General features: G+C 43.4%; 1 protein-coding gene and 1 long non-coding RNA gene across 2 annotated transcripts; one reads left to right on the plus strand and one right to left on the minus strand.

Moving 5' to 3' along the window:
• Window positions 1–25647, minus strand: B3GNT2 (UDP-GlcNAc:betaGal beta-1,3-N-acetylglucosaminyltransferase 2). Its single transcript, XM_011384348.2, has 2 exons — window positions 25394–25647; window positions 1–2532 (listed from the first exon to the last, which is right to left on the minus strand). The coding sequence occupies exon 2, from the start codon at window positions 2521–2523 to the stop codon at window positions 1330–1332; it is 1194 nt and encodes a 397-aa protein (XP_011382650.1). The 5' UTR covers window positions 2524–2532; window positions 25394–25647; the 3' UTR covers window positions 1–1329.
• On the plus strand, window positions 23159–27482 carry LOC111733495. Its single transcript, XR_002778009.1, has 2 exons — window positions 23159–25129; window positions 26353–27482. It is a non-coding gene; the product is annotated as an uncharacterized LOC111733495 (long non-coding RNA).
• Window positions 27483–27811: the final 329 nt, after the last annotated feature.

Here is a 27811-nt window from a genome sequence, read left to right on the forward strand (position 1 = left end):
TAAAAATAAAGTAACTTTATTTTTTTCCATCTTCTTACAGTCCCCAGTATCACATCTGGTAAGAATCCTCAACTCTAGAAACACAAAAAAATTTTCAGGAAAGCATGTTACAAGATGGTATATATAAGTAATGGTTTGGCAGAATTTTGTCAACTCTAGCAGCTAACGGCCCCCCAAAAAATGAATTTTAAAATTCAAAAGTAACAGCTTTATTTAACATATGTTACACCTTAACATTTAAAATATCATGCTCTAGTTAAATATTCCATCAACAACACTGTATACAAATAAAATATTACACAAAATATATTTAAGAAAATGTTTTGGTCATTGATCTGAACAATAAATAAAAACACAGGCACTTCTACACCGAGACAGGAAAGCAGTCACTACTTAGAATAATTCTGTATAAGCAACATGTGAAAATATGGCGAGAATAGAATCCCAAAGTTTTAGGCTGACAAACCACTCATGAAAAGATTTGCAAGTCTGATCTTTTCACGTAAAGTTCAAAAGTTACATATGCTTTTCCTGGTCCACCTTAAAAAATCATAAACATGATATGACTGCCAGGGTCAATTCAATCTTCAGTTGGCCATTATGAAATCATACTCATTATTTTCAAATACTAAAAACAGAGAATTATTATGATACCACCCAGCAAACCAAAGAACAGTCATTATGTTCTTGTATCATAATCTCCTTATTATGACTGTAAGATCACAAGATAAACTGGATAAATGTCACAGTGATCCTCATTTCACAAAATTAACTGATTAGATTAATAAGAAAATACTGTTGGGGTGGCAGGAAATTTCAACAGAAGTCAGTTTTTCTAGACAATTTTAAAAATGTGTCCAAATTTCATAAAAATTAATTTAATTCCATTTCACAAAAACCTCTGAGTAATGTATAACAAATTCTTTGTAGCCAAAAGGTTTATAAACACCTAAATTGCAGACAATTCACTCATTATAATGGAAAGTAGGAATAGTACGAGGGCAAAACAAAAATAACTTAAAATGGTAAAATTCCAGAAACTTATTTTTTTCAGATGAGAAGGGGAAACAAATTAGAAAATGATGACCACCAGCCAGTAGAAAGAATAAGAACCAATTGTCCTGCCATATCCTCCTTAAAAAATTATGATCTGCTTTTCATCTTCAGAAAATACCACACATTGAAAAGGGTTTGGAGGCCCTCATATGGATACTATACTTATGAAGGCAATTTTGATGATTTAGCATAGAAATTACCTCTAATGAGAGAACACAACATGGGAACTATTCAAGATATGCCTTTCTATGCAAACTTTAGTTTGTATACATTTTAGCAACTTAAATGAGCATTTTGCAACCGAGACCAAATATCAATCATCTCTTGAGGTTTTCTACTATGTACTAACATCAAATCTAGATAGGAACAAATGTTATTTCTTTTCTTTTCTTCTATATCAAATGTCTTGAAGCCTTTGTGTTTCTCTGGAACGAGGCCGAGTTTCTGAAGGCACATTCCAGTATAAACGTCATCAATGGGGTAGAGAAGGACCTGGTCAGTTATATTGTACAGCCGCAGAGCCAAGTGGCCCGAGTAGAGGAATCCACCTCCCCCCGCATAAGGTGGGTAGACGCCAGTGTAAACGACTTCTGGGATGTAGTACTTCAGTTTCTTATCCCGATGGGGTCCAGCATTGTGGATCACATCACCTATAAACAAATCTTTGGCTTTGTTCTTGGATAAGCTATTCAAGTAATTCAGGATATGATGGGTGTTCACAAAGACATCATCATCGCCCTTGAAAATGAACTCAGCGTCTGGGCAGGAAGTGCTCACCCACCTGAGAAAGAGCACTTCTTTCAGAGATAAGTTGAAGAAAGTGTCTCTGTAGTTCCACATAAGAATGTCTTGGTGCTTCTCACTCTCAAATTTCAGCATATCTGAAAGGTCAGGATGGTTGTCCTCTGGGGGCGTCTGGCCCAGTAAGAAGACTCGCACCACTGTCTGGTTCCCCACATGGGTTTCTCTGCCCCAAGATTCCCGAATTGCCTGCCTTCTAGCGAAGTGTGGAGTGAGGGACTTAATCGCTAGCAGTAAGAAGGGTTTCTTTGCACACTTACCAGGTTGGTCTATAAGCAATGAATAGTTTCGACATCTCAAATACAGCAGGAAGTCTTTAAATCTGTCTGGCAAATTGCTGAAATCTGAAACTACTGATGTGACCCTCAGGTCTGGTTCACAGTAATTCAAATGGCTTACATTGGAAAACCCGTACACTTCCCCAGTCTGGTTAGCCAACATGTTCAAAATGGGGTTGTACCGCCTATTCAGCTTTTCTTGTTCTCGGTTCCAATATGCCACGGGAAGGTCAGATGTCTTCCAGAACTTTTCCTTGGGTATAATTACTTCCCCCTTTCCATTTTTTTCTTGGTTACTGTTTTTGGAGACTTCCACAATCAAATAAATGAAGACATTTACCATCATCAGGATACCCAACAACTTTATTCTTCGACGTCCAACACTCATTTCTCATATCTGGAATAAAAGGGAGGAGGCATTGTATTAATTGGATAATTACTAATCTTCATTTGCTCATGTGCCACTTGCCTCTGCATCTTAATCTAGCTCAGAATCGTGGTTTAGAGCGGTATTTAAGTGGTTGTTAGCAGTGAGGCTGAGAGATGTGCACTTACTAAATAACCTCACAGGTGTCCCACTTCCTTGCTTACAAGCATGTACACAAATTAGTGTGTTGCAAACTGATTTGCCCACAATGCATAATAATAACTACATTTTCCATTGCGACCCATTACACACATGTGCACACACATCTAATTATATTTATATGTGTTACAATGTTTGCAGTTCCATGTAATTCACTCTAAGTTTTTTATTTTATTCTATTTCATTTTTTAAAAGAAAATGGTGGTCCCAACCCTGAACTGTTTCCCAACTCAACATTTCACAGATTAGAAAACCAGGGCAGAGAGATTAAGACACTTGACCAGGGTTGCCGGGGTAGGAGATGGAGAGGCCATTAACCACACAAGTATTCAGAGATAACATGAAAAGACTCACACCAGCTTTATTCTAATAGCCAAAAACAGAACACCACAAATACCATCAACAGAAGAACTGCTTACCGAACTGTGCTACATTCACACAATAGAATAACCCCCATCAATAAAAAGGAAACTCTTGCTATTAGCAACAGGAGCACATTATGAGTGAAAGATGAACCTCAAATTCCATTTACATTAGGTTTAAAGAAGGTAAAATTAATCTAGGCCCTAGAAATCTGAAGGCGATAGGAGTGGAGGTCTTGACTGGAGAGAGGCAAGACAGAACTTCTTAAGGTATAGATATATACTACGTATCATGTCTTGATCAGGATTAGACTTTCATGGGTGTATACATTTGTTAAAATTCAAAGAGTATACTTAAGATCTCTGTTGTTTGTAGCAAAAAGGAAAAGAGAAATAAAATGACATTTTAGTGAAATATCAAAGGCCAAGGACAGATTTCAGGCTGTAGGCAACAGAAGAATAAAGAAAGAGTAATGACATGGTTTGCTGGGGATGTAACTCCAGAGTTCTAACATTATTGAGATGGATAACCTGTAAAAGAACAACCCCCTAAATGGCAATACACTGTAAAGAATTTTCTTTTCAGATTAATTCTATGACTGAGACTTTATCCTTAGAAAAGAATCCCGAAGTAGTATGAGGTTGCAGGCACTGTGCTATATCTCACTTGATACAGTGAGCCTATGAAGTAAGTATTGCTACTTTTACTCCCATTTTATACCTCAGGAAACAGATTTAAAAAGGAAACTGTGTTAAAGGCAGAGCTGAAATCCCAGCTAAAGCAATGAGGTTCCAAGGCCACCACATCAAACAGGAGCCACTCACCTTTGACCTCTAGAACAAAGTTGTATAACTATTTTTTAATCACAAGTGGTGGTTACTTTGTTGTTGTTTTTTTTAATAAGATAATTTTTAAGTTCACTGGATTTTAACAAATAGTGCCAAGGTAGAAGTATATGCCATGCTGAGAATGCTATGAAGTTATTACATGTTGGACAGCCCAGATTAATACATGGGAATCCACAAGCTACTCTGTGTCTCTTAAAACCTGTTTAGTAGATCCTAATCTAGTTGCTTGTATTTACCACGGCTAAATAGCTTTGGTTATGGACATGTAAGTAAAAGATGATTTTTAAAAATTAGTCCCTACCACATGGCCCCACCCCACAAAGCCTTTGCACATCTAAAGAACACAGCTGATGACAAAGTTATATGGGTGCCCTCAGCTCACCTAAGTACAGTCACCCATTTCTACCCCATTTCTCCCCTCGTTTCTCCACCACTACTCATCTCTACCCCTCAAGATCCCACCACTGAGCTACCAAGAAAGAGCTTTCTTAAACTTCCTCCACGGAAGGTAGTAAAAAACCCAAGACATTTCTTACTCCTTGATTACAGTTTTAAAGGGCCCCAAGTCACACGCAACCTGAATAATTCAAAATTTCTACACCTAAGTCTAGGGTCCATACTCTACTTAGGTCAGCTCCTTTCAAAGAAGCTTTCGGGAAAATCTCATAAGCAAGGGGAAGGTCTAAGTCCAGTACACCTTTGGCAAACTAAACTTCTTTGCTATAGGCTTATTTGCAAGGTCACGAGAGCTCAACTGGACACTTAGAATGTATTTGCATGGTTATTTCATACAGTTAAAAGCATTAGTCATCTTTTTAGAAAATCAGTCATAGATAGTTTTAAGCTTTTCTTAATTTTGGCTTCCAGATTTTAGACAAAACACTTTTCTCTCTAAATTGGGATAACTCTCCTAAAGCTAAAGCATCACTTGACCCAGTATCTCTGCTCTCTAAGATCTTGGACCCTTCATGTTTGTGAACGGGCTGAAAAGGCAACAAAGAAAGGTGTGAAGGTGAACAGATAAAGACCACAATGAGAAAAAAAAGATGTGCAAGTGCACTCAGGAAGAAAACAGCACACACTGTGAACAGCTAACTACTTGGCAGAAATTTTCAGCTCAGATAAGGAATATGAATTATCAGTAGACTTACCAAAATATCTGGAGTAAAAGAGGACATCTTAAATAAGAAAAAAGGGGCACACAGTACTTTACTGTGAACCTCTAAGTTAATTTTGCTAGGAAAAGATTCAGGGTAAATAATGTGTGAGATGATTCCCGATAAATGAGCCAGTTATGTATCTAGGTTATGGGGCAGGGCTATGAGTATCTGAAGAAATGGTTTGAAGTTTCTATCATGGAAAGCGCCAAACCTTCTTTTGGGAATACTCTGAGGAAAACATTGGGCTTGCCAACCCTGGCCAAGGTTTCCAACTTCATCCACCGCAATTCCGGCTTTTATTTCTACAACCAAGACCCAGCCAGAGCCTCCCATCATCTCAGTCAAGACGGGGTTTTGTAGCTCACAAAGGAACACCATCCGCACCTATGTTTGCTCAAGGATTCCAGTCTGCAAAGCTTTTTCCTGCCCACTTCTCACTTGTGCCCCCTTAGGGAAGGTGAGAGGCAAGTAAGAAAAACGGAGTCGGGGAGTAGGTGGGGGTGGGAGGGTGGTCAACTGAGCTGCCTAAATGTTACACCTGTGTTCAGTGACAAGGCTGAGATGGCACAGCCATCTGGTTTCCAACCCAGGGCTCTTTGGATCTCCTCCTTTTCCCACAAGGCTCATCCAGGTCAACAGTGAAGTCTCAAGGGCTGGCTCGAAACGGAAAAGACCCAAGGCACAGGGTCATGAAGCCTATGAAGTTTCCAAGACTCACCAAAGAAAAGGAAATGAGAACGCCTAGTAGCTCCCAGCCCCACTTCTGAGAACGGCCCAGTCTTCCTTTTCTAAATCTCCAAACATGCATCTGGGACTAATTCTTACCACTCCTTCTTAAAGGGCATTTCTTCCCAAGCAACCTAAGAGGAAGGATGGGAAAACCACGATTCTCAACTGTACTGTCCATCAGATTTAAATGTCATCTTTCCTTTGTGAACTGGGCACAGTCCCTCACATGAGAACTTGGCTTTTGGCAGACTCTTATAACAAAACAAAGTTCATGGAAAGGAGGATAAAGCAGTGACCTCCCCCATAAAAATATCTGTGGGAAAAATAGCTGACTAACTATTCTCATTGCAGACATAAAACCAATTCTGTGTCCTTTTTTGAGCAGGAAGTTACATTGCTTAAAAAGAATCTGAATAAGAAAACTTCCCCCAATGCTGGGAAGATGTTATACAACCCTCACTGTGAAACACGGAATTTTTACTCCAAGAGGAATAGTAGGAAATCCCATGTAAACGACTTTAGCTTTTCACCTTGTGCTTGGGAGTAAAGTCTCCTCGACAGGGACTGAACAATTGTGAAATTTCTAAAACACTTCAGTTCATTTTATTTAGTGAAAAACAACTTCCTCCTTTACTTTCCAACTACAACATTTAGAAATACAAGACAGAGACAGAAAAACATATTTGTTGGCTGTAAACAGATTACAAAACAGTACAGAATCTAAGCTGAAACTATGTGACAATCCAGATAAAATACCACAGAAAAACACAACTGGTTTAATCAGGATGCTAGGATTATAGGTTATTTTAATATTCTTTAATGCTGCTACTCCAACTCTCTCTCCTTGAACAGCCTTTACCACACACATCTAGACTGCCAGGGATGGAGGTGGAAGCACAACACACAAAATTCCTGACGCCCACATCACTAGCCTGTGTCATGGCCTCACAGCCCCGCAGACACTCCATCGCTGTACTGAACCTGCAATGTTCAGCAGAGGCGCTGCCACATCCATCCCTACATCACCTGCACGCCTTTCCTTGGGCCTGTGCTGTCTGCCTGAAGTCATTTATTAGAAAGGACTCCTAAAAATAATAGTAAAATATGAATAACATCTGCTTTATTTTAATAAATTCTTAAGTACCTGCCAGGCATTGGCAATTCTATAGGGCAGATACAGAGAGGCGATTTAAACTTGCCCAAAGTCACGCAGCTAGTAAACGGCAGAGCCAGGATTTAAACTCAAGCAGTTCAGCCCCAGAGTCTGAGCTTTAAACCGTGATGCAAGTGAATGCTGCCACACAGGATTTTATGACTAAAGGAACTAAAGGGACACAAGTCTTATTTTCAGTGGTTAATGTTCTTTAAAAGTATTAAATATTTTAAAGCTTTAGACTTTTTTAACCTACAAAAACTATCATGAGTCAAAATCAGATATGAAAGGCAGGGTGGTACCATAAGTAACATTTGTTGAATGACTACTCTACAGGCCAAACTCTGGGCAAAACACCTCACATACCTCATTTCGTTTCCCAGCATGCAGTCCAAACAATCCCAATGTTTCCTTCATGGACATTAGGCTGGGAAGCAAGGAAGAGGACAGTCCTAAAAGGTTCATCCCTCCAGTTCTGAAAGCCCTATAAACACTGAAGCAAAGTGCTAGCCAGAAGGCATTTCCATGTGGCCACCGGCAGCCATGAGCACTCATTCTCACAAAACTGAGTCAGGGATTGACAATCACCCCTTGAAAGGGCTGCAGCAAGTTAGGGAGGTGGCCACCAATAGCTAGTCAGGGATAAAACCAGCAACCATACCCAGGCCCAATCCAGAACTTGTGCCTGAGACTACCCTATACTCTCCTCTAAGGATAAAAGAAGGGCAGTACCTTCTTGTTGTAATGATGAAATAAAATGACCAGCCACCCCACGTCCAGTCAGGTTGAGGCAAGGAGGCTGAAAATCCAAGCTCCTGATTCAACTCCAGGAGCCTGAGCTAGCAGCCTGTGTCCACACGGTCCTGCTTCCTGCGCACGCTTCTGCACAAACCAGACACACAAATCCTCAGAGGGAAAGAGCCTAAGCCCACTCCATATCACGGGGGGAGGGGAAATGTGTTTACTCTTCGGAGAACTTGTACAGGATTCTGCCTGGCCCCTGCTCTCTCCCACCCTCCGGGAGCCTGGCGAGCGTGGCTTTCCTCAATCCTCTCCTCCCAAGCTGCTTCCATCTGTTGCCTGGCCCTTGCCAGCCCTCTCCAGGTTCTCCTCAGGTGAACAGAGACAGGGACAGCTTGCAACTAAGTGGTTCTGGGGGAGAGAACAGCTTCTAGCACTCAAGGCAGACGGTGGGATAAAGGTGTGAGTGAAGCAACTCATATGAACCAGAAGGGCTGGGCCATACCTAGACCTTGTTTCTTAATAGGAAAAAGATGCCTGGTCTGGGTTCTTGCCCAGGCTGCGGCAAGGGAGCCCCAGGACTGCACCCACAACCTCATTTAGAGGCTGTATAAAGCGAGAACATGTACCTTGTTCTGCTTTCTGGTCTGTTAAGTCTTGGTGAATGCAAGGAATTTGGTTCATAGTCACTAGTAGTACCCTTCATGTTCAAGATCAAAAAGGAAAAGGACATGTAATAAATCTATTCACTTACATATCCCCACAGGCAACATTATACCTCAAAGTGTCTGGCAGGACATTTCTGGTCCCCATTGATTAATTCTCCCAAAGCCCAGCATGGCTGATTTCCTCAAATGATATTTATCATTTAAAATAAAATCGATCACTAAGTTCATTCTTCAAATAAACACATACAGAACTTTCAAATAGGGAGAAGGAAAGAAGAAAATTTAGCAAACAACAGGGCATTAATCCTGCCAGAAGCCATCTTGCCTGTGCCTTTAGTAAAACTGACAAGAATTCTAGATCTTCAGTGTAAAGATTATGTAATTAAAAAACAGAGCAGGTAGATGTTTGAAGATGGAGATGTCCCAGATTCATTTTCACTTTGGAAAGTCGCTCTCGCATCTGGAGTTAGATAGCCCGAAGTTAAACTGTTTATGCTACCTACTAGCTATGTGACCTAAGGCAAGCTGCTTGACCTCTCTGAGCCGCAGTTGCCTCATTTGTAAAATGAAGATGGTAAAACCTACACACCAGTTTGCTGTCTACCATGAAATGGGCATTCACTAGTCCTCCTTCAGAAGTTTGACTCCTCCACCAAGTACAAAATTAAAAGCACGCTTCTCAAGTCTTGTCATTCATTGCCTCTTTTACAAATTTACTTTGTAGAAGCCCATCTATCCACAGCCTTCAACATCACCTCCAGGAAGATCACAAGTTGATCCAGTGACCTCCAGATTTGAGCTTTGCAGAGTCCCTCTTCCTGGGCCCCCATTTGCAATGAATCAACTTCCCAGGCACCTGGGTGCACACCCCATCATGATCTTGATGCGTTTCTTCTCCCCACTTTCCACATCCAACCAGGAGCAGAGTCTTGTGTTTTCTCCTCCAAGGAAGGTCACTTGCACCGCTCCTCACCTTTCCTCTATTCTATTCTGCTCTGTTACTGGCTACGCCTCCTACCATCCTCCCAAATATGCCCTATTCCCTAACCACTCAGTCTTCATTCCCCCGTACGTGCAACCCCTGCTCATTCTGCTCCCCGAGTTTGGTCAGACCACCACAACATGCTCCTGCTCCCTCAAAGCCTAACTGTAACTGTGTGTTGTCTTCTGAACTCCTCTCTTCGCCACTGCCAGAGCTCACGCTCAGGGCTTCATCCTTATTTCCCTCTTCTAAGATATTTCCTGCCCAAGCATAGATCCTGGCCTGAACACCAGCCTAATTCTTCCAGTTTTCTCACTCATATGCCCTTCTGGTCCCAACCAAGGCCTCTTATGATGATCTGTGCCTTCCTTCATACCACCTCTTGACAACGTCCCCCATCTCCACTTTACTCCATATACACTTTAACCTCTAACCACAGCTGTTCCAGAAAATCCCAGCTTCTCTCTGCCATCTCCTATGCCTCCCTGGAGAGCTGCTACTCCTTTCAAATTAGCTTGTGTCACCTCCGGGTTGAAGCACCCACCTCGGAGGAGTTAGGGCGTCCACGTCTGGTCATGCTGGCTGACACCTTGGCATCGTCCACAATCAAGGTCTTCACACTATACCATCATTACCCTAGCACGCAGCACTTGAGACCCATTCAGCATTTGCTGAACAGACATTTTGGTCATATGGTCAAGTTCATTGAATATAGTGAGGTGTTCATTAGAAATTGAATTAAACATACATACCTTTCCCCAAATAGATGACACTGGAAAATCACTTATATGTGTGCTGGTAAATGACACATATAAAAACTGTCTCACTTTTTTTAAGTACTAAAGTACAATAGAAAAAAATTTGAAGAATTTTCTAGGGTTAGGAGAGATAAAGAGTTTCAGAAGTAGCGAGTCCGTATTGGACTCAAAGGGTAGGGGCAAGATTTGAAGAGCTCAACTGGAGCGGGAAATACAGCCCAGCCCCTCATTTCCCACGGTCAGCCCCAGACCCACCAAAGGCAGCACACGTGGGCGTGTTTTGATTGAGCACGCCCTGGGTGCGGGAAGGCAGGTGTAGGGGAATTCGGTAGTGCTTCCAGGTGAGGATTCCATCCGTGCTCCAAGCCAACCCCTCCTCTACTCCATCCCAAAATGGGGCATCCATGCCTCCTTTGGCGGGGAGGACCTCCAGCAATTGTTACCCCCACCAAGGCCATGACAGTACAGGGACAGGGTGAACATGCCTAAAGGCAGGCAGGCCCCTAGCACAGATGTAAAACTTAACAAAGGTGGAAAATCATTTTTCTACCTGCAATGCAGGTAGTCCCTTTCTGGGGAGCATACCATGTTTTGAAGGCCTTTGCTAGGAGTCTGTAAGTGGCTATGGCTTGGTTAAGTGTTTCCACTCCAAGATCCAGGACCTATTCACAAACAAGTATAGTCTGTCAGGCTCTCAACAAGCCCTCAGAGAAATCCCTAGAAGATTTCCCTCTGATTCATCCTTCTGTTTGCTCAGTTGGGTTACATGGGATATATTTCAGTCTGGGTCCAACCAAGAGGCAAAACCACACAGTAATTTACACAAGGGAAGTTTAGTATAAGGAATATGATAACTGAGTAACTGTAGAGATGGACTGGAATGCTAACAGGTACCCAACAGCAGATGAAAAATACCCAAAAAAAGACAAATGTAGAAGAGGCATTCAGAGCTTACCGAAGTAGGCATGGATGGCAAAAAAGTCCCTGAGTGCACAGGCCAGAGATGGGCCACCCACCAGGAAAGCAGCGGCAACCCTCTGGGATGCAGGCACAAAGCCTGGAACACAGTGTCCCCATCGGGAAGGCTACAGGAAACAAACCCTGGGAATGCAGGTGAGCTGAACCTGCTGGGTGGGTGAGCAGAGGGAATGAGGGTGCAGAGGAAGTCATGCACACAGCGGGTCAGGGCACTGCTGGAACTGGGAACTGGAGAAAACTCCCTCTGCAGGAGCTCAGCATGTTAGGGCCACTGCTCTGGACAAATATTGGGTGGTCAGCTCACTAGATGGCCAGGATGATGGGGCCCACAATGTACACACACGTGAGGGCTGAGGAGAGGAGTGCAGGTAAGTAGTGCCCCGGGCTGGGCACAGACCCCCCATTCCACCACCGTCGCCAGAGCTGGACCAAGCACGGAACAGCCAAAGGCTAGAGAAAGCTGTGCCTCACAGACTCCTAGTAGTGCAGGGACAGAAGCAGGTGCTCCGGGAGCCTGGAGGCACAAATACTCGATACCCGGGGAACCAGGAAGGAAAATCTCTCCCTCCTGCCAAGTTCTCTTCAGAGCCCTCAACTTAACAGAGGCAAAGGAAAAATACTTGTAGGGTCCCGATTCATTTTCACAGATCAGGCAACAAAGGATGGATTTGGAAATCAGAGGCAAAAATCAGAAACCGACACAAGTTGTAGATCTCTATATCGCTAACTCGAAGTCATCTCCAACCACAAGTATTTTCATTTGAGTCTGGAGTTAGGAGAAAAGGGTCTAAAACATGGGTCACGTATATCGAATTGGCAGATAGTCAATAAATACATGACAGTCTATTAGTCGATAGCAGGGGATGAGGAAGGACCTGTGTGGCGCCTGAAACACAGTAGATTTCAGAAATGTAGGGAGATGCGGAGCAGGCAAGAGATGGGGTGGGGGCAGAGTGTCTGCAGGTAAAGAAGGACACAGCTAATTTGTGGGCAGATGAGTTCTGACACCACACTAAAAAGGGGAGGTGGGCGCTGGTGGGCCCAGGGTCTTTCCACTAACAAGAAGATGAGCCGTGTCTGCATCTAACTTAAATGCTACTGGAGAAATTGTAGGAATGCGTTTTCTTTACAGCCCCTCGACTTAAAAAAAGAAAAGAAAATGGAATAAATTACAAGGGAATATGAAATACAGGGAAAATGAAGAACTCCAAATTAGATGCTCCTGTTGTGTTCACTGAGATTTAACTTCTGTAAAGCAGGTTCAGTTCACAAGCAGAAAAGAACACGATCTGAGTAGTTTGTCTTCTGTTGTCAGATCTCAAATGTATGTCCGACAGAATACAAGTATTTGGTCGGTTTACCAATCACTAACCCATGAGTTTCTGATTTTCCCTATAATTGAAAAAAAAAAACAAAACAAAAACTGATGCACTACCTCATATATATGTCTTTTTCCATTGTCTTATATTTCCTTTGGAAAAATTACAGAGAACTCAAATTTTAAAAGTCATTTAGTATATAATCAAATTGTCCCCCTCCCCTTCCATTTCCCTGTCAAAAAGAAAGGCCAGACTGATTATAAGCCTCTCACTCTATACCCAAGAGCATGAAGCCATCTACATCTAATGTGGACACTGTCTTTCTTTTAATCTTTATGAAAAAAGGACATGTCCCTGTTTTAATTTACGCGTCTTTTCATTTATGTCCTTCCTTATTTTCCTACTCCGCATGCCTTTTGCCTATTTTTCTATGTCAGGATGTTCTTATCTCATTTAATCTTCATGAGCTCAAAAATGTGAAGCAATTAGTCTGAGGTCACAGAGCTAATCCCTGTGGAGTCAGCACTTGGACCCTGGACCCTGACCCCAAAGTCTAAGCTCTTACTCTTTTTACCATACAACATTGTCACTCAAAGAGGATTTCAAGAGTCCCCAAATAAAAATAAATGAGGAATTAAAAAAATAATAATTTAGGAACTAAAATTACTGCATTTTGTGGATACCCAGAAGATGCCAACAATTCTAAGATAGAGATTTTTTTTTTTTTTTTTAAATCAGCATGAGAAAGGAATAATGTAAACCAAACCACAGTTGGGAACTGTTCACTGGTTTGAGGTGCCCAGCGATCCCCGTCTGGAAACACAGGCACCTTCTCTACCATGGGTGGAGTCCCTGCAGAGGTGTGTTAGGTATTTATCCACACTCAAGAATGAGAGATTGGCAGAGGCTTAAAATGGCCTAATTACAAACCAGGCAAACTCTTTTGTCAGAGCAGTCTATACAGAGAAAATGCTGCCTTTCATTCTTCTCCCTTCAGGCACCACAGCCTAAAGTGAAGAGAACCCAGGCAGTCCTACGACCTGCTACAGATTAGTTAGTGCAGAGGTGGCCTGCAGCCCAGCTCTCCTGTCTGAGAGGAAGGGTCACCAGCCTGTGTCAGAAAAGGTGATGGAAAAATAACCGATGGCCACAAACTGAACCATCTCGCCCTCTCGTTTTCTAAAACATGTACACACATTCCACACACAGAACATATCGCAGTTTCATTACCAGAAAGAAGCTGCAAGAATTTCTTTACCAGGGCCTTATAGCTCCTCTACTCCAACTTCCTCGTTTACAGAAGAGGAAACCGAGGCACAGAGCCTTGGCCCAAGGGTGAGGTCTCCCACAGAGAGGAGAACCAGGACCGTGAGTCCAGCAATGAAATTTATTATTAGTGACAAAGTCTTTTCTTGGCAGTCTACAGCTTCAATTCTAGGCTGCAATATAAAAACCAAAAAGGCCCATTGCCCCAGCACCATCTCCCATGGCACCTTCCCTGATCCCTCCCACTGGGTGGGTGTGTTTTTATTACTTCCACCCTGCTGTTTCACCTCACACACACATTCACCTGACTTATCACACCCCGTAGTTAACAGGTCTGACACACCAACAGGACATGTGGGCCTCTAGGGCGGGGGCTGGGCCATATTCATCTCTGTATCTCTGGTGTCTGCCACTCAAACAATTTATCAGCCAATAAAGTGTGAGGATAGTAAAGACATAAAAGGGGGGAGGATGAGTAAAGGAATGAGGACTAACTAAAGGAAAATTTTTATTCTTTGAACTTTTTGTTCAAGAGTCTTTTACACTGCTCTAAATAAATCACTATTTAATAATTTCACACACAGGCCCTATATTTCCAGGTGCTCCACAGAACACCCTCCCTGAAACCTGGCTGTCTAGTTGTCAATCCAGGTGACCCCTCTTCATAAGGGTTATCAGCTTTTTCCAATTCCTGTGCTGTCCCTCTGTGCCTCACCCTCTCACCCGTCTGGACAGCATTACCTGAGGCTGGCTCAATGCAGTCCAGAACCTAAAAACATCTCAGGAAACAGTCTCATATAATTAAATAAATCTGTAAACAAACACAGGCCCAAGGAATGGGGGAGGGGATGAAGAAGGCAATTAAAAATTAAAACGAAAAAATAATAAAAATGCATAAGCATAAATTAAAGTACTGGATGAGAAATAGAATCCCATTATATAAACCACGTTATCAAACTGACCTTGTTTAAATGCTCCTGGAAATAAATAGGCCATCAGACATGGCTTGGCAATCTGGCTGTAAAGAGATAGGGAGGGGAGGAGGTAATCTGGTACCTGCTATGTGGGCTACTTGCGGCTCTAGAGACAGGTAGAGAAGAGCTGGTGAAATCAACTAAGAACGTTTGAATATAGGTACTGGAAAAGAGATTACTGTCATTTTACATAGTAAAATGCATTTTAAAAAATTGAATTAAAGACTAATTGAACTAAAATAAAAATTGCCTGTCCTCAAAGTTTTAAGATTGACTTTCAAAATTACATCATTCCTCACGACTTAATTCCATGAGTTGTGATAACTGATCACAAACAGAAGTAGAAATTTTAGATGTTAAAACTTTATGTTAAGCACTTGGGCATAGAGACTTTCCCTGGCATAGGGATTCATCTATGTCACTTCCAACAAGTGCTCTACCAACTCTCTCAAATCAACCACTGTTCTTCCCTACTCTATTATAGTTGGCAATTCCTGTCCCCATGAAATGCAGAGTTTGAGAGCATCTCCAACAATTTCCTGAAAAATAAACATTTACATTTGTCTTCCTTCCAAAATAAAAATATAACCTCCCAAAATCAAGAAAACACTGTTTGAACACTCTATAAGTTGGGACTCTATATAGCATATTAAAATTAGCCTTCTTTCATAACTTCAATAAATATTTAAATTAATGATAATGTTATTGTTTTTCTTTTTTAATATATATAAGAAAATAAATTGCCTTGGGAAGTCTCAGTTTCTTGGCTGTTAGGATGAACGTGTCCAGTGAAGAGCACCTGCCCTCAGTGACACTGAAGGAGACACCACGGAGCATTAGGCACCGCATCTCGGGCTCCAGGACTCCCAACCGACCGTTTGGAGTCCCTGAGAGGAGCGGCCTTGAGATAACTGCCTGATTCACTCCCTAAAAACATGCATGAAAATCACAGAAAGTTGTGCAGGCTTGGCATGTGCAGAGATTTAAATAATGTTGCATCGAAATCACTCAACAGGTCTAATACCTTGGGGGAGAGGGGAAAAGACAAGAAATGAAGAAATGGAGCGGAGACATCAGGGGCACTTTTAGCAACTAGACGAATTAACAAATGCACACCAGCCCTCAGCCACTCACAGAGGGTTTGTCCATGTGCCAGAAAACATGCTAAGGACCCAACTAGACACACAGTCCTGTGAAGTGGTTACTGAGGTATCTTCATTTTACAGATAGGTAAACTGCTTCCAAAAACTTGTCTGAAGTTCTCCAAGATGGAGAGTGCAGGGAAGGGGACAAGACCTGGGAAAGCAGAGGACCACTCCCAGCCTGCAAGTCCATCCCATCTGCTGCCAAACTTGAAGACAGGCATGAACTGCATGCATGGTTGGCACAGCCAGGGTGGAGGGGAGGTAGGCATCTCCATACTCATTAAGCTCTCTCACAAAGATATGATCCTAGATCTGGGCTGCCAATCCCTTCCTGGAGTCCTCATGGCCATCAGTACCCCTTAAGAACAACTGCTGTCCTCCCCACCCACACACCCTTGCTCATGTGGCTTCTCCTAGCCTGAAATGTCCATTTTCTTGCTTCTCAATCCTATCTTTATCCTTGAAGGCCCAGGTACAAATCCTGCTCCCTCCTCCTCACTTCCTTCAGTGCACTGTATTTAATCTTGCCTCCTTATACTCGGGAGTGCCCCCAAACTGGAGCCTCCCAAAGGAGTACCAAGAACTAGTTATGCGGAACCCACCCCAGCCCTGGCAATGTTCCTCAGATGGAATAGTTTCCGGTGAACCAGGTCCTACTCTCTTCATCCCTGAGGGCGGCAGGACAGAGGCACCCCACCACTGAGCACCAGGCACTGCTCCCTACACACTCTGTGTATCCAATTAAATTGAACTCCCCTGGGAAGCCACCTCTGCTCCAGTCAGGGACCATCCTCCTCCCAGAAGAGAACCTTCTCATGACAAGTGACCCTGGGGTGGCAACTTCAGAATGAGGCATCAAACAAGAAAAATGGCGTCCCCTCTCCCCCAGCTCCCATTTCCTGGATTCCTTTCTCAAATGTTAAACTTCAACAAGTTACAGAGAGGTGCTTGCCAACCACTGTTTTTAAGTTGTTTTGTAAAATATAAAAATAAGTCATACGAATTTAAAATATATAGCCTCAAATCAATGATATTTTGGCCTTTTACCCAAATGTTATATTAAAGGTAGGGGCTGTTCAAACAAGACTTATGTCTACATATTTAAAGAAGAGATGAAATAGTAACATCGATTTCTCTGGCCATCTGCCAAGAAAAATTTATTTCGCCAAAATAAAAGAGAACACATATGTTCAATATATGGACACACTACTGAGCAGCTTAGAAATTGGGCCTCTTTTACCAAGCAGTTTAAGTCACCTAATTTTAAATATGTTTGTGAATGTCACCTTCACATACCGTAGGCACAGCAATCCCTGTGTCTCCCTGTATTGGGTTTCCACCCTCTGCCTACTTCTCCCTCCCCCTGGGGTCCAATCACTCTCACAGCTTCTACTATCTCTACACTGATGACTCCCACACCTGGAGTCAGCATGGACTTGCTCCCAACTCTGGGGGCGGGGCCTATACAACCTCCTAGTCAAGTCACGTGTGGGGTACGGATGAAAAAAGAGAAGCCATCATGATGAAACCAGAGGCCACCTAAGGCTTCATTATATCACTCTCTGTGTCTGTAGTTATTTGAAAATTTTCATTATCAAGAGATTATTTTTAAGAGGATCCATCAGAACTTTAAAGAAAAAAATACGAGAGAGAAACATTCAGTTAAAAATAGGAGTATGAGAGGTATTTTAAGTTCACTTGAAGAAAACAATTCCTTATGTGATGGAGGAATATTAAACGGCTGCATCTCACTTACTTAAATAATAAAAGCTACAAAGTTCCTTATGAACAAACAAGTGTCAAATTCAGCCACAAAATAATACATGTAAAATATATCTTATTCGTTCCAAAGGTTAAATATTTAGAAATGATGGTATTTGTAACAAACCTGATTTGACCCTTTCAAGGCTAGACAAAAATATCTTTGATTCTGAAACATTACCAGGCTTCCTACTCAACAATCTAAAGCCAAACTGGAAGGGTTTTGTTTTTTAAACACAATTGTGTCACTCCCTGATCAGGACTCAAAAAAGAAGCACTTCAGAGAAGTATGTGGATGTGAGAGAACTTTTCAAAGAAAATAAACAACAGAATTCTGAAACACAAATTATAAGCCAGTTTATATAGCAAGTTTATAATCCATAAAAATAACCTTACTGGAGTGCTAATACTTTCATATTCATGACTGCATTGGATTCAAACAATCAATATGTGAGGTTGGCTGTGCAGGTTTTTTCCTAGTATTTTGTGGGAAAGATGGGGTGGAGGGAGGGAAGGAAGTTAAGTGGTTTCCATGGTGACAAAGCTATTTGAAGTCAGCCCTGGGACCGAAATCTAAATCTGCTTCGAGTTGTCCACATGGACCAACTATCCCTTTTCAGAAAGTAACACTCCCCACAAGACAGCCCTTTCTCCTCCCCTGGGTCTTCTACCAGTGGCAATCTCCACTTTCTCCTCCACCTCAAAGTTCTCCCTCTCCAGTGGCTCTATAGGCTCCCCCTTTCCCTTCTCCAGCTTCCTGAAAAAGTCATGCCCCTTTGTCTTGCTTTCACCTTCCCAATCCCCTCTACCCTCCAGAATCTTTACAGTCTCTGTCTGGCCTCTCCTGACTTCCCCAAGCACCTAATACCCTGCTAGTCACCTCTACCCGAAGTCCAAGTTCAAGACCACCCTCTAACCTGTCTCTTCCTGGTTCTCTTGAATCTTGGCAGTTCCAGGCTCAAGTCTATTACTGGGTCTTCCCTCACCCCACACTCTTGTCCCCTGGACTGTCTTAGACACCACTACAGCCTCCAACATCTCGAATGTTAAACGATGCCCCAACCTACTTGTATATGTAGCTCGCCTCCTCCACACCTCCCTGAATTGCCTTCCAAATCCTGGCTCGCCCACCATGAAAGTCTTTTTATGTCTGACTCCCTTTCAAATAAATCTCAATCTCTCTCTCTCTCCCTTACCCTCTCCCTCTCCTCCCCGCCCCCTCGCCCCACCCCATATACACACACACACTTTAATCCTGTACCATCCCTGACCTGTTTTGGACCCTCAGTTTTTCCCCCAGCAAGACTGATGAAGTGACTTAATTCGACAATTATCAAGTACTTACTTAAATGGAGCAGTGTTTAAAACAGACAATGAAAATAAAGTTATGTGGTCGATTTTCCTAAGGTTGATTAAGTATTTAGATGAAATATAAAGAAGAGTACATGAGATAAGGATAAGGACAATCAGAAAAGGCCTCTCTTCTCATAAAGGCGACAGGAGAAGGTGCAGGACAATTCCAGGAAGAGGGAATAGCCAGTACAAAGGCCAGAGGCAAGCTAGCTCTGAGGCCAGTTTGGCTACAGTTAATAGAATCAAGGACCTGGTAGAACTTTGGCTTTACTCTGAGGGAGATGAGGAGCCACTGGAGGATTCTGAATAGAGAAATGTGTGAAGTAATTTTAGTTTTTAAAGATTCTTCCAGCTTCTTTCTGAGCATATACTGTTGTGGGGCAAAAAGGAAGCAGGAAGCGCCATCAGGAGGCCATAAAATGACCCAGGCCCGAGATCACATCTGCTTCTCATTCACCTCCCTGATTCAAGCTCATCTTCCTAAACAGAAGCCTAACCAAGACATGTCACCACATCCCTTCCACAAGAACTTTCCAGGGCTCCCCACGACCTCCATAACTATCAAGTGCCACTTTTTTGCATAGTCACTGAGTCTGCACTGTGTCCTATTACCTCTTCCTAAGTAAGCACACTGCCCTCCAAACATATGGGATTACCTGCTGTCTCCCTGGGCACATTGCCACAAGCCTACCATCCATCGCCTAACTGCCCCACCCTTCTTTCTCTGCCCCTGAAAAATTTTATTCACCTATGAAGGCTAAGCCCAAACATCACTTCCTCAGGAAGCCTTTCTTGCTGCCTTCTGCTTACTCCACTAGAGCACTCTTTCACCAGTTCCTGGTTAGAATTTCCACCAGAATGCTAACTCCTTGAGGGCAAGAACTGTGCCTGACTCATCTAGGAATACACATGGAGCCAAGCACACTGCTAGGCATATACTAAGTGCTCAATCATTGCAGGGTAAGTGAACAAACTTCCCATTTCATTACACATCATCTTGAAGTCTTGTGGTGTATGGGCCCGTGGGAGAGGGGTTTCCAAGGACAGGTTTTTCACTCTGGACTACTGTAATCTGGCTAGGGGTCCCTCTGATGGAGCCTCTGGTAACTGCATGCTCACCGCTCCTGGTAATGGTACAGCCACAAATAGGGGCCAGAGTGAGGATGGACTTGAACCTAGGCCTTCAAAGCCCATTGCCCTGTAGGCAGGACCACATAATTGTTTTAAATTTGCCTTATGTGTTGGCAATGCGGGTCTTTTAAAAGCCCATTCTAGAAGTGTACAGAAGCAGAGAAAAGCAACTAGAAGGATCCAAACCAAGCCAATAGTAGTTAGTGTTAAGAGATGGTGGTATTAATTTTATTTTCCTTTATCTTGATTTTTTTCCCCCTAAATAAACATAAGGGAAAAACCTTTTGAAAAGAATGCCAAATTACTAAGTTATACAGTTAAAGAATGGCCCTTTAAAAAGTATCCAGTAAAACCACAAAAACACTGGGGACACAAGACCATTGAATACATAATACCACTTATCGAGTAAGATTATAAAAGTTAAAAACATTTTAAATGGTTTATCAGAGCATGCTATTAACAACTGTCCTGTGCTTTCACTTCTGAAATAATTATTTCACAAAACATAAAGCAGTAAATGTTGTTCTGGGCATCCAGAGCACTTACAGAGCCCTTGCATGGGACTTATAATAGAGTGTAAACTAGTTGTCATCATTGCACTCTTTTGCAGACTAGTTCATATCACACAGGTGACCGATCAGCTCTGAATGGGACATTTCAATGACTATCATTTCATGACTTACAGAGGAAATGTCAGTTTAAAATAATGAGATAAACTATAAACAAATAATGTCTTATTTAAGCTAAATGCTACTACATCAACGAACTGTTGAATTAAGATTTGGCCTCCAAGTTCCGATAAAAGACCTCTATAACTTTATGATGAAGTAGCATAGTTGCTTATTCATTATCTTTTTAAAGAAATAAAAGGAGGACAAGGAAACTGCAAGTCAGACACAGTGGTGTTTTCGATGTTTTATTACTTTAATTTTCTTAATAAATTTGAGATAGGGCTTTATCTCCCCCATTTCACAAATGAGGAGACTTAAGCTCAGAGAGGTTAAATAACTTGTCACACAGTTAAGTGGCAAAATGAAATTCAAATCCAGGTCTGTTTCACAGAAGACGACACACTGTATGATTCCGTAATTCCACTTATATTAAGTTCAAGAACAGGCAAAACCGATCTAAGATGATATGAGTCACTTCTAAGTTGATATAAGTCAGAATGGTTCCTTCTGGAAGTGAATACTGACTGGAAAGGAGCACAGGCACCTTCTGGGCTACTGAAAACATTTACTTCTTGATATTGTAAGTGGACACATGTTCATGAGCTGCACACTTAATATTAGTGCACTTCACTGTATGCTATATATCACAAGTTTAAAAAAAATCCTCATCTGATCGACTCCAAGTTCATACTTTTAACCACTAAAGCACCACACTACCACTCGACAGAACGTGGCCACAACCTAGAATTGATTCTCTTGGATAATCAGTTTTTAAAAACATTCTGGTAAGCAAAAACATCCATTCTAACCACACCAGAGTGAAGGAATTGAAATGATAAACCTATTTTTAAATGCCCTAGAATGAAAAGTAGAAAGTATCAACTTCCTGGCTACTGGGAATTTCCCCTTTGTAGCCACATCGGAATAAAAACAATTTAAAACCCTGCTCTAAGGGAATGTTCATAGATACAGAAAATAATATGTAACAAATTTCTTAAGAGTTATCAATGGATATACCTAACGCTAACATTATACCAAATATTTTAAGACATATGTTATAATTTTATCAACAATGCTAACTCTCAAAAGAAGTTTGAGTTCTGTTACAAAAATTAAGGCAAGACAAAGCTGATGGGCAAAAAGCATAAAACTCACATTGGGCAACACAAGTGAGTGCAAAATCTCAGCTCAGAGTTATAAAAATAGAAAACTCATACAAATAAAATTTTCCAGCAGTAAAGTAATTATGTCATATATTCTCTCATAAATTCTCCATCAAGTAACAAGTCCTTCCTTCCCACCCAAGCTTTGTTCAGACTAGCAAAACCTCATCACCAGCCTGTGATGATGAAATCATTACATCAATTCTCTCAAAGCCTTATCCCACACATACACACACCTCTTATTAAAACAGTAATTGCCTCTCCAGAGAGAAGAATTTATTCATCCTACAATGTGAAGACATATTTGGCAAGTACTTAGTAACAGTTATCCCACCTGGGGCGGGGAGGTGGGCAGCTGCATCCACACCTGTTGGGTGTATGTGCTATGGTCTTTACCTGGTGCTTTAGATTATGCAAACCAGGAAATCCAACTTTAAAACTGTCAGTCTAGTTTAATTCATGTGTTAACATTCTGTATACACCAGAAATGCCAAGCAATTGATTGAAATGACTTTAGTTTTCCCTGAGCATCTGCATGCATAAGACCAAAAGGCCTTTTATGAGACTTTTTCACTATTGGTAATTTATGTACCACCACTGGTGTGTTGCAATAGATTGATTACATAATCAAATATTACACCAGATGCAAGAATTGTAATGTTTATAAAAGTAGCCATTTGCATTTATAAATTTGTAAAGTCTTTAACAAACCGCCCAATAAAACTGTCAAAAAAACCACAAATGTAATAGAGTCAAATATTGTGGCTATTAAGCAAGTTAGAAAGAATTAAAAGCACTGACCCAGCAAGTTAAGAACAAAGTGTGCTTCAGGCACTTCCACAGCCCTGGGTCAGCATCCCTAAATTACGTGTTGTTTTTTATTTCCCCCCAGCATTACTAGAAAACACTAAAACCTGAAGTATCGAAGTTTGAGAAACAAAGGAGTCACCTTTTCTCTTATTCCTGCATCAGCTGAAAAAGCCCCACACATTACTATCAAGAACATCTTAGCTTTATACCAACATGCATCATACAAACCAAAATGATTAATAAGTTTTGGATTCTCATTCATTTCCTATTGTAACTCTTATTTAAAAAAAAAAAAAGCCACACATTTGAAGAAATGTACAGTGAAAAATCAACCATGAGTTATCAGTTCTACTTTCCTATTTTTAGCAACTTTAGTATCTTAGAATTAGAGAAATCTGAATTGTGTTTTTAAACAGGGAAATCTTCACAACTACGAGCCATCTATATACTTAGCCCTCCATCAGAAACCTAGAAAAAAATCAATTCATAATTTTATAAGCATATTATGTTTATTTTCCTCAAAAGAGTACCTTACTCCTTGGACTTCAAAAACTTCACACGCATCTGCCAAATCTGGTTGGTTTCAGTCTCAGACAAACCTAAACGGTTCCCATACTGGTTACTGTTTTTGGTTTAGGTGGAAGTTGATGACTAGAGGAACTTCTGTACTGATTACACAATGAGCACCACTTCTTAACCACGAGAACGCAGAGCGAGGAGTTCGGCAAACATTATCCTATTTGTCTTCCAAAACAATCTGGTAGAGCAGACATTGCCATCCCCAATGGCAGTGGAAAAGACATGGAAAAGAAAGTTGGAATGATAAACTTGCCCAAGGTCACTGAACAGTAGCTGGGGAGAACTAGACCAGTGAACAGTGAAGATGGGAACTTTAAACTTTTAGAGAAAATTAGGATTCTCCTTATGTACCAACTACACAAAAACTAAATGAAGAGCAGTGAGCCCCTGCTGTTGAGAGATTCCCAAGTGAAAAAGTAGTAGTCCAAACTTAAAAAGTAATTTCAAACAGAAGATCTAAAGATAAAGACATCTGTGAAGGCTGCACATCCGGAAAGGTTTACTCAAGTAGTTCTATAAGGCTCCTGCACTTCCCTAGCCTTAAAATCTAATCTGATTTAAGAGCAAAGAGATTTTATAACACTCTTCTAAATTCCATCAAGCTTAACAACCCCTATTCAAAACAAAACAAACAAAAACAGAAGTGAGAACAGAACAATGGGAAGAAGTGACCGCCCAGCCTTTGGGTCAGCCGTCAAGACCTACAGGGTTGCAACCACGAGACGGCTGCAGAGCCCTTGGATTGGGATCAGCTAGGGTCCCCGCCTTACTAGACCCAGTTCTGGCTCAGTCGGCAACCTCAGTTAACCATCCCATCACCTCCAGAAGGCATTGGAAAAATTTTGTTTTAACAAGTAGAACCCATAATTCACCAACTGGCTTCACAATCTGAAATCTACGGCAAGGCTCCCACAAGGGACGGTCGGGAGAATGTGGTATAACTGATCTAACCTATCGTTCTACGAAGTTGGGGAGGTTCAGCAGGCCATGGGGGAGTAGACGAGCAACGACATAAACCACCCCCACGTTTAGGGCAGGAGAGAGAGAGCCTCCTCTACAACCCAGGTTTAAAATGTATATATTATTTTCAGAGATGAGCTTTCACGCTGTGACACTCGTGAAGAGTCTCCCAGTAGCTCCTCCCCCACTTGATAGGGAGACTGGGTTCTGGAGCTACCCAGCTGAGTGTAAAATATCTGGAAATTAAGGTGACTCGGTTTTATGGCCTCCAGAAGGGTCCTCCCTCCTGCCCGAGATCAGCCGCCAGGACCGACGCCCGCAGCGCCCGCGGACTGCCCACCGAGCGCCCCACGCCCACCTTCCCAGCGAGGTATTTTGCAGAGGCCAGCTGGACTCGTTCCCCGCAGCACCCACCCTTCCCCCTTCCCAGGTTTCGGGCAAGGAGCCTGGTTAATCATTCAATGCGGACAGCGTGAAAGATTTTTTTTAGAGGTCAAAGTGAAAGGTTCTCCCTAAGTTTCGCAGAAACTGGCCTTTGGGGACCCTGAGGTGGCAGTGGCAGGAGGCTGGGGAGTAGGGAGACGCTGGCGAGGCTCTTGGGCTCACAAAACACCTGATCTTCCCATGCGGCACCGGAGACCACAGCAGTGAGAGTGTGGGACAAGGGGGTGCGAGCGCGAAATCACGCAGAGCCCCCTCCCCAAAACAGCGGCGCTACCCAGAAGAGGACGCCCGACCCCACATACTCCTTACAATTGCCTGCATCACCCCGGCGCCGGCTCCCCCGGAAGTTGGGGTGCAGCGGAAAGGAGGGATGTCCCAAGGCCCCGAGGAGGTGGGTGTGGAATGGGGCAAGAGGCTCGGAAGACTCAGGTTTCATACCCTCTCCCTCTAAGGTAAGGAAGGTGGCAGGGAGCGGGAGGGGGGACGCTAAATGCGGCAGGAGCCACCTGGAGACTGTTTCCTCCCCTGGGACGCTGGGACGAAGCCGGAACCCGCGAGAAACTGGGTTGGGTGGGGGGGTGGAGAAGGCAGGCGTCAGAGGTGGGTGGCGGGACAAGGAGCAATTAGGTAGGGGGAGCAGAGCTGGCCTGGGGAGGTGATGGGGGAGGAGAAGTGGGGGTGGGGGTCGACGGGGGTGCACACCCACCCAGCCCTACCTTGTCCGGGAGCAGCTCCTGCTCAGCGGGTCGGGGGCGGGATACCGCGGCCGCATCCACGTCCCGACCGCTCCGCGCGGCTCAGCCCGGCGATCGCCGCCGCTCACGCTCCATGCGCTCTGGCGCTGTCCGCGGCGGCCCGGCGGCGGCCTGGCTCCGGCTCGGCTCCGGCTCGGCTCCGGCACTTGTTGCCGCCACGGTCGCAGCGCCTCAGTCCCGGCTCCAGCTCCCCGCGACGCCGCCGCCTGCGGGGCCACGGCGCGGCTCCGCCCCTGCCCCCGCCCGACCAGCCAACCAGGCCCGGCACCGCCCCTCACGTCACCGCCCAGCCCGGCCCACCGCCCCGCGCCCCAAGTTTGAGGAAGGGCCTGCTGGCGCCTGTCAGCCAGTCCGCGCCCAGGACGCGCCCAGGCTCGCTCTGCTCCTGGCTTCCCGGGGGGACCCTCCGACCCACACCTGGAAAGCAAAGGGTTAAGCTAGGGGGGAAAGGGTCCCGAGGAAGTAGACCTTTCGGAAAAGCAAGGCCGCTTGAAGTTCAAAAGAATTGTATTCCATCTCCAGTCTAACCTAAATCCCCCAGCTGCAGGTCGCCCCTCTTGTAGTACATCCGATGTTGGGAAACTAAGCACGTGATTCCAGAGACCTTTTCTGGCTGGAGCCAGTTTGTGACAGGGCCTGGACCGGAAACCAGCCGCCCCTCAAGTACGTGGAAGGGCGCGGCCCCCCAAAACCCGAAGTTCCACCGTGGAAGGTGGGGGAACCAGGGCCAAAGCGGGACTTGACCAATGCTCTCTGCCCACCCAGTACCTGCCGCCACCTCTTAGGTGCCCAAATGATGCCCTACAGCCCAAGGCCTAAGATGCCTTATTTGCCATTGCCATCAGATCTTCAGATTTATGAAGCCGCCCAGGACGTGGTCACCAGAGGGAAGTTTTAGTTCTCCTTGCTGTATCTTGCAGAGAGTTTCCTCGAGGTTCCACGGGTGTCTCTGGAAGCCGGAAACGCAAGGTGCCCAGACGCTGGGCCTCGAACCTAAGAGGTAGGGCGGATACCTAGGTGCAGACTAAATGGCTGAACTCTGACACACCCATACCACCGGCTACCCGGGGCTGGATGGGGACACCCACTGGCCAGAGCTCTGGAGACCACAGACGCATCCCTCTAGCCCAGCGCCCCCGCCGGCTCACCAGAGTACTGCATTCTAAGGTGAGTCGGAGCCGCTATTGACACAACTGTGGGGTCCCCAGGTTAAGTCCTGAGCGACCCGATGGAGAAGTTGCACTGGTGTGAAAGACCTAGAGCAGCCAGCTTTTCACGGATGCGCTCTGCTAGAAGGCAAGCCTGGCCCGAGGCGCACCTGAAAGCACCTCTCCTCCCATGGTCCTTACCTCTCCACGAAGAAAGCAGCCTTCCCCTTTTAGATAATCAGACCGAGGAGTTAAAGACAATCCACGCTCAACTATTCACATTTTCAGAAGCCTTTCTGAGGCTGAATTAGCTGAAAAGCAAGGAATTGCTACCGCAGGAATTTCGGGCACCTGTGAGCTCAGGCACTCATCTATTGGCCCTTAGTCTTAAACTCAGCGCGGAAGAGGAACGCGTTGCTGATGCACGCTCTGAGCCGTGTGCTTGCGGTCCATTGGAAACGAACTCTCTCGTCAGATCTGGAAAAGTTTTGGTTTGCAGCCTTCCAACCTTTTTGATTTTATGTTAATCACATGATTCTCCTAAGACTGCGACATAAAGTCCAAACGAGGTAGATTTTTGTATATTAATAGAAAACCACCTGTAAGGATGCGCACGGTTACATCGGTTGTGGGATAGGGGCGTCGGAAAGAAAGAAGATGAATTTTAGAACCTTACTGACTTTGAATTTTGTATTTTTCCAGTTATATTAACTTTCATAATTTAGGAAGCTAATAAAACACTTTAAAAAAAATATAGAAATTAGAAAATCTGTAAGATCTCTACAGAAAGTATAAATCATAAACAAACAAAACCTATGTCTTTCATTTTGTGTCAAAATAATTAAACACAAGTCTGCGTACCTTGGTTTAAATAAAGATATCTTTAGGTGGCTGTTCTTTAACTGATGGAACAAGATTGACATCTGAAGATTTTTCTATATCTTCAAATTGGTATATTGTTTCTGTGCATATATGTCTTTCCTTTAAAAGCACTCCTCATAGCCACAGACATACTTTCAGACTGCCAGCCAAGGAGTTTTTAGTCAAATAACTGCTACAATGTCAGCTAGCAACCAATAAGAAAGTTAAGATTATGTCCTTTGCAGCTGCCAAAAGATGCCCAGGCCCTGAAATTCAAAAAACAATAAGGGCATTCTCTCCATCATGCTATTAATTAATGCAGCTGGGCATGTATCTGTAACAGTTTTACTGTCTTTGAGGGCTAATTCCA

Source organism: Pteropus vampyrus, unplaced genomic scaffold, assembly GCF_000151845.1.
Source record: "Pteropus vampyrus isolate Shadow unplaced genomic scaffold, Pvam_2.0 Scaffold571, whole genome shotgun sequence".
Classification (NCBI taxonomy): domain Eukaryota; kingdom Metazoa; phylum Chordata; class Mammalia; order Chiroptera; family Pteropodidae; genus Pteropus; species Pteropus vampyrus.

Excerpts from the sequence above, each read along its gene's own strand:
- B3GNT2 (XM_011384348.2), bottom strand. The coding sequence starts at position 2,523 with ATGAGTGTTGGACGTCGAAGAATAAAGTTGTTGGGTATCCTGATGATG.